The 7646-nt window shown below is 37.5% G+C and overlaps 1 protein-coding gene across 1 annotated transcript in view; it reads right to left on the bottom strand.

Annotated features, from left to right (window-relative positions):
* Positions 1-71: 71 nt before the first annotated feature.
* LOC111320748 (uncharacterized) overlaps positions 72-7646 on the bottom strand; it is a 10461-nt gene continuing 2886 nt past the window's right edge. Inside the window, exons 3-5 of the mRNA XM_088729143.1 lie at positions 6288-6616; positions 2430-4275; positions 72-1097 (exon numbers count right to left, since the gene is read on the bottom strand). Coding sequence (XP_088585269.1) covers positions 2433-4275; positions 6288-6616 — 2172 coding nt within the window. The 3' untranslated portion in view covers positions 72-1097; positions 2430-2432. The remainder of the gene's footprint in view (positions 1098-2429; positions 4276-6287; positions 6617-7646) is intronic.

Below are 7646 nucleotides of genomic sequence, written 5' to 3'. Positions count from 1 at the left end.
AGACTTAATGTAACCACTGTTAGGAATATCTTTGTCCAGCTCAACTCTTCAACTCAAGAGTGATCAAAAAGTAAATTTGCTTCACAATGTTTAATACTAAGTCAAGCAGGCAATACAAAGAATACAAATGAAGTATTTTCCATTTTGTGTCCCATTGTAGTCATTTATGTCATGCACATACTGGTAATGCTACTTGCATCCAAAGTAACTAATGTTTTAAAGTAAATACTGAAAAAAATATTATTAATATTAATTTATTGAACTAAAAATCGTGTCCTATTTTAATTTAGTAATTAGTACATTCCTATTTTAATTTAGTAATGTAAATAGTTTAACAATATTAAATTATTTTAATAACCTACAATTCTAATCAAATTAGAGAGGGATAGAAAGGGATAGAAAAAGAAAATAGAATATCAAAAAGTTAATGCATTTCTTTGAGAACACATGATCAGGCTATCCAGTTTTAAATAACTCATCTTTAGGAAGGCAGGAGTGCTCTCCACATGACTTTAGCATTTCCAAACTACATCTACGAGTACCATAGCCACACTTATAAATTTTTTTGGCAGTATGCAATGCCAACCAGGGACCTGTTTCTTGAAAGTCCCATAACTTAATGGGCCATAAAGCTGTCCTGTTTTCATTCAAGATGGGAATTTCAAAAGTTTTGAAAATGATATGATAAAACTATCAGCGAAAGAAACAATAAGGACTGGTTTGGGTGCCAGAATCTCCTTTCCTGTCCTTTAAATTTTGATTTTCAAACATAGCTTCAGGCCCATTAAGTTACCGGGACTTTCGAGAAATGGGCCCCAGGTCTCTGTGACAATAACAAATTTGGCACTACTCTTGTAATGGCTGAAACTAGTTGAGTGCCACTATCAAATCCTTTCATGTATCTCGTACAAAACTGATGCAAACTCAATTTGTATATGATACCTACTAAATTATTTGACAAAAATAGTCAGTCAGTCTGAATTTTTACAGAACCACAAATACAAAGATGAGAGTCTCTCAAAAGCCAAGACGTACAGTTTGCATCCCCCTTTGCAACAGGTGCATCCATTTCATAGGAAAAATTAACCCATAGACCACTGCCAAGATAAAATCGAGAAACAATAATTATTAGCGCATATCATCACTGGGTAACACGTAGGACACACAAAATTGGCCTTATGCCCTCATAGTCACACAGGATTAAAGATGAAGTTGAAGTAGACAGCCCAAGCGTCACTACGTTATTTATATTGTAGCCTGTGGTTATTAGCTCTGCACATGTGTGGTGGGACCGTGTCTGTTCCATGTGCTCGCAACCGATTCAAGTTGTCGTAATTAAACCTTTGAGTTTATTGGCGAAGGGGTTATTCTCAATGGCAGCTTGTTAGCAAATAGACCTACCCACTGGTCATGCACAGGCTACATACTTGTAGTTTTTACATAACCATCATTGCAGTCCTAACATGCATGTACCATACATATGATGCACGATCCTAGCAGTAGATAGCGCAATTTAAGCAATAGCGAAAATCAGACCTGAAAAAAATCAGGCCTTCCACGGGTTTATTACGAATCAACTTAACAGCCTGCTCCCAGTTGGCTTGTCAGCTCAATTGGTAGAGCGCTGCACTAGTATCGCAGAGGTCAGTGGTTCAAATCCCATACAGGCCTGATTTTTTTTTTTTTTTTTCCAGGTCTGATTTTCGCTATTGCTTAAATAGCGCTATCTACTGCAAGGATTGTGCATCATACGTATCTAATACTGCAGTTCAAAATATATGAACTTCATATATTTCATTGTATCTGATACATGTACCAGTAAGTGCTTGTTAAAATGGTTGACTTCGAGGAACAACAAAGAAACATATTAAATTGAAATAGACTGACATGTAGCATTAAAAATGAAGGAAAATTCAATTGTTAAGGAGTCTAACCCTTCAAAATTTCCCGAGGCGGAGTCCAGACCCCAGGAAGAGGAGGAGCCCCACACTATCATAAAAACTAAGCTGCAAATCTAAGCTAGCCATTTGTGCCAAATTTAATGACACCACTTCAGTAGGACATGTACTCTAAGCCAAGGGCCACCATTATGAATTTACTAAAGCCTGTCTATCTCTCAAAACCAGAAAACTAGAATATTCAAGGCAATTAAATTTCACTGTCAAGACATTGAATTCATTTGAAATATGTATACTGAAGCTGTGGATAAAGTTAACTGTTCATAATGCAGCTATGTTTAATATTCTAAACAGAGATAAATAGTTGTGTTTCACCCCTTATGTATGATTTTGTATGAGTTCAAGAATTAATAAGTGTATCACTGAAAAGGTTACAAGAGGCAATGCTATTATCACAGCTGTTTGCTTAAAAAGAGCTCCCTTCAGTTAATAGAGGATAATATTTGGTAATTATCAGATCACAACACATACCTTTCAAGAATCTTTTGTAGCTTGGGACTCTTGTATTGCTTCCAATACACTCTTGTGGCAAGTTTGATTGTTGTTGAACTTTTCAATTTCTTGTTTCAGGTCTCTGCAATCTTGAGTGTATTTTCTGCTGTTGATTTCTCCTCTTCTTTGGTCATAAACTTTGTATTCAATTCTTGCAACAGCAGATGTTACATCATTTTTCAATGACTCATCCATACCACTGCTGCTGGGCTGGTATTTCAAATTCTGTTTGACCGTTCCATTAAGTGTCTTTAATACATTGTTCCGTATGGAGTCCTTTATATAAGGATCTCCAGGCTCCAGAAGATCACAACCAGAGACCTTTATTTGACGTTTCTCCTTGGATTTTAAGCTCTTTTTGTAAATATGTTCGGCCTCCTCCATTCGCAAGAGTTTAGCTGGTGAGCGCTTGATTTCATCTGGATCATTGTCAGCATCATCATCTTCAATACATCGTTTGGAAGGGGACTCTGGCTCTGGAGGGCCACTTTCATATTGGGTTTCCATGCCTCTTCTTGAAAAGGGGTTGTTGAATCTGTCCTCAGATTCCAATTCCATTGAACTCTGAGATGATGCCTTCCATTTACCATGTATGTTCTTCTGTTCAACTATCCCCTCCTCGGATTGTAGTGCTATGCAACCACGTTCAGTTGTGATAACAATGAGGTAACAAAAACATCTGGACACTGCTGTGTATAAAAGTTCCTTTACCTTCTTCACTGTCCAGTCTTCGTTTTGATAAAATGGTGGGTTGTAAAGAATAACCACTTTTGATTCTAAACCCTTGAAGCGCCTGATGCTTTCAACCACCACTTTGTTTCCTTGTGAAACTGCTTGAAACAGGTCTTCTGCATTTTGGGTCTCAATTCCCATTTTCTCAAGCTCTGATGTGATACCATCTCGAATGCCAACATCTTGCGTTAGAATGCAGATGTCCTTGTCGTCTACTTTGTTTATGCGAAGGTTTTCTATATTCTTCTTAATGCTCCTGGCACCAGCATCATGTGTGACATCTCTGCATTTTAGCGAGCCTTCCCACTTAATTTTCAATCCATGCACATGGTGCCCTAGCGTGATAGGTTTTGCATTTGAATTGTTGACCTTGAAATACTTCTTTGATTGTTCAAAGACGCTTCTAGTGCTTCTATAAACTTTAGTGAGCCTGGTGCCTTTCTTATTAATTGATTTCAAGTGCTGCTGGTACTGCATTTCAGAAAGTCTCAAATGCTGATTAGTATCATACAAGAACCAGATGTATTTGGGTTCATCATCATCATCATCCTTGTGCAACCTCTTAAAAAGAGTTGGCCATTCGTCGCCACAAAGATCTTGGCATTCATCAACAAATATATGATCGTACCGTTGAGCACACCCAGTGCTCTTCTCTAACAGTTCCAAGGCTATGGCAACATGTTCTGCCTTCTCTTGATCAGAGTTACCTGATTTTGACCCAGTAATTTCATGGAGAAGTGACTCAAAAGTCTTGATTGACACAACTTCTGGTAAATTAAAGGTACCATCTTGCGGAATATTAATCAACTCATCTTCAAATGTTTTGGAAAACATCACGGACAAAGGTCTGTTGTAACACACCACTAGTATCTTTTCTTTTGTCTCTCGATTAAGTGCATCCTTAGCAAGCATTACTACTTTTTTCATAAGTAGCCACGTCTTTCCACTTCCAGCTGGGCCTGTTATCCATTGCTCTGACACTGAATTGAGATATGTTGACAACTGGTTTTCTGTACACATCTCCATCACCTTTTTGTTTCCATCAATTAACTTGTTTAGGGTGCAAGGAAGGCTATGTGACATTCCAACAAAGCTGCAAATTTTGATAAGTGTTTTAATCAGCACTCTCTTTTGTCCTTACACAAATTTCCTTTCCTTAATAACTTGTGCCCATTTTATGACTCTAACTTGAATTTTTTGGAAAATGTAAGTTGAAATAATAACTTCAATATGTTTGAGTGTAAAATGTTTGAGAAAAAGTAGCCCCAAGAAGAAAATGAAAAATAATAACAATAATAACATTGACACTTATAACACACCTACTTAACTTACATAATTTAACCTCATATGTGCACAAACAGACAAACAAATACACATAAGTTGTTTAAAAATCCCAACTACCATAATTTTCAGCCATTTACCTGCAGGTAATCTGTTGATTTTGCCTTAAACACACGCCACTGTGGGTAATAGGGAGGTGTGGGCAGTAATGTGACAATTTTAAAATTTACTAGTAGTTCAATTGAAAGAAGTTCTCACCCACCTGTGTTTGCACCTTTCAAATGAATTTTATTGTATTAAGAGTGCCACAAAGCTGCACGAAAACATGCCAACTCAAGTTTATTTCATGTACAATTAGTTGTGTAATGAACAAATTTTTATCAGTACGCATGTACAGGGCTCCAATTTAATTTTTGGAGGACTAACCCTTTGGGTTAGTAGACATCTCTTTTACTAACCAAATTATCAAGTTTGGTATTCAAGCTTACAAGTTACGATATCTCAAATATTCAACATTTTGATAATAACAACTAGGAAAAATTAGAGAGTGGCTGAAATTGCATGGTGACCTTAAAAACGTTGACATTTATGCACTTATTTTATTTCCCTCTCGTTTACCCTGATTAGTCAAGAACAGTACATCTACAGCACATTCTCTAAAAAGAGTTTAAGTTGATTTAACAACTTGAGTATTTTAAGTATTCCTCTGAGAGTCAGGTCTACGTGCTCTTTGTCCCGAAGTCCACCAATGTTTAAATATGTTAGAAAATTTTATTAACCATGTCGGGTTACTTGGACACAATTTTAGTAGCCAAACATTGAAAATTACTAACCATTGGCTAACGGGTTACCATTAATTTCGAGCCCTGATGTAAAAAAATCGTTGACAGTGACAAAATAATCCAAGGATACCCAGCACGTCAGTGACAAATTTCCAGTTAACATGAGCTTGAGCTGAAGAGAATTCTCCTGTTTTAAGGGCCTTATTCGGCCCAGCAGAACCGGAGATATCAATTTTTTAGAGAAATCAACAAATTAACATGGCACTGGAGGATCGCTCACACAAAATGTGGCCACGCATTCGCACTCTGTCAAGCATGAATCGTTGTGAATTTCAGAGCCTTTTTGTACAAATTTCCTTTGCTTTTAAGGTGCAGGTTATCCACCAGTGTGGGTAAACCGTAGACCTTTTTTTTTTTTTTTGACTGTATGCAATAATCAGCCAGTGCGGGTAATAGGCCGTGCAGGCAAATGGCCAGAAATTACAGTAAAAGGAGGCAGACCAGTTGGCTATTTACACAGTGCAACCAAGGGGTGGAACTATTTCAATAAGAGGACTTGAACATGGGACCACCACATTACAAGTCCAGTGCCCAGTGCCCAGTGTCCAGTGCCCTAACCAAAAGGCCAAGCTACCTCCATTGGTATCAAAACCTTCCATTTAAATAACATCTTGGATCCCTTGATAGTTAGTCACCATACTTCGTAAAGCAAAGTTTATGATTAGACAAATAAACTGCAAGTACTACCTAATATAAAATGAAATGAACTCTATATGATTACAACTCATTTTAGGTTTGTGCATATCTGGGAGTTTTCCTGAAACAGCAAGAGAGAAAAATATAAAGACAGGAGATAAAGGCATTGGTTTTTTGATAAATCAACCAAAGATCAATTAATTTTTCAAGTTTCTCTTTTTTTTAAAAAATAAATCTGTTGCTCACCAAATACAACCAAACTAGTTTGTAGAATAGTGAAGGATGCTAAAAAAAAAAACCACAGCAATTAATCCCATGAAAATTCTAGCCAGTAGTTATAACTCACTGCATGACCAGGTGCTCAAACAATGTTTGATCAAAAGGAGTGTCCCTCCCAACTCCAGCAACCTTGGTATTCCACCACACAGAAAATGCATCCACATTTTCACAGTCCTCCTGAAAGACACCGATGGCAGGTTTTACAACTGAACCATTTGGACAAGGACAGTTTGGCATAACGACAAACCCTGGATATCGGTATATCTCAGAATCCATGGCTTTTTTGTTCTTGCCTGAAAGATTTTCATCAATAAATGCCTGTAGAGCCTTTTTATCTTTCTCTATTTGTTCCTGTGCTTTAGGATAGTATTTCCCTTTTTTTGCAGCTGCCTTCACCTGGAAAACAAAAATGGTAGAAGCTCAAAAGTTCTTGCAAAGTAACTAAATAAAGTAAACATGACATGAACATTTGTGAATATATGAAAATCATATTTGAACTGTGATTAAAGAAATGAGTATGAGAAAGATCTTTGCAATAATGAACACCACTTAAGCAGTAGTGAAAATAAGACCTGTAAAAAGTTCAGGCCTGCATGGGATTTGAACCCATGACCACTGCGATACCAGTGCAGTGCTCTACCAACTGAGCTTACAAGTCAACTGGGAGCTGGTCATTATGTTAGTTCATAGTAAGCCCATGAAGTGATGAGTCAACATTTGTGAATGTATGAAAATCAAATATTTGAACTCCAGTTAAAGAAGAGAGTATCAGAGAGATCTCTGCAGTAATGAACACTATTTAAGCAGTAGTTGGTAGAGCACTGCACTGGTATCACAGAGATCACAGGCTTGAATCCTATACAGACCTGAATTTTTTTCAGGCCTTATTTTCACTACTATGATTAGCCAAATGTTGCAAAATTCAACAACTTGCATATTTTTATTCAACAAAATATATTTTATTCAACTTCTATCATGCATAGTTATTTAATGACATACCTTCTATTAAGACTAAGTGTTCGAAAGTTCGCGGACATTCAACAAAATTCCCCTCCCCTACCCCTGAACTACCCCCAAACATGAAACCCATTCCTTCCAATACGAAGATTATGGTTCATTTGTTTCTCCTGTTTACCTTTGAGGCGCCATGGATGATTTGTTGCAACTGCGGGCCTCTTTTTTCCCTTGTGCAAAGAAGACGAAGAAGAAGGAACCGGGGTGGCTGTGGCGGGAAAAGATGGAACGATGCCCGGGGCGATAGAATTTGTCATCTCTCGGCTCGCAGATCTTGCTGAACTTGCTCTAAGGTCGCGCGTTCTCATCAACAACGAGGTATTACTTCCCGATCATTGAAGAGGGATCTCATTTCAAACACATTCTCTCACAATTTGTGTCAGTTCTTCCCTAACATCACGCCCTGATCTGT

This window comes from Stylophora pistillata, chromosome 7 (genome assembly GCF_964205215.1).
Source record: "Stylophora pistillata chromosome 7, jaStyPist1.2, whole genome shotgun sequence".
Classification (NCBI taxonomy): domain Eukaryota; kingdom Metazoa; phylum Cnidaria; class Anthozoa; order Scleractinia; family Pocilloporidae; genus Stylophora; species Stylophora pistillata.
Note: the sequence above shows the minus strand (reverse complement) of the source record. Positions and strands in the feature narration are given on the sequence as shown.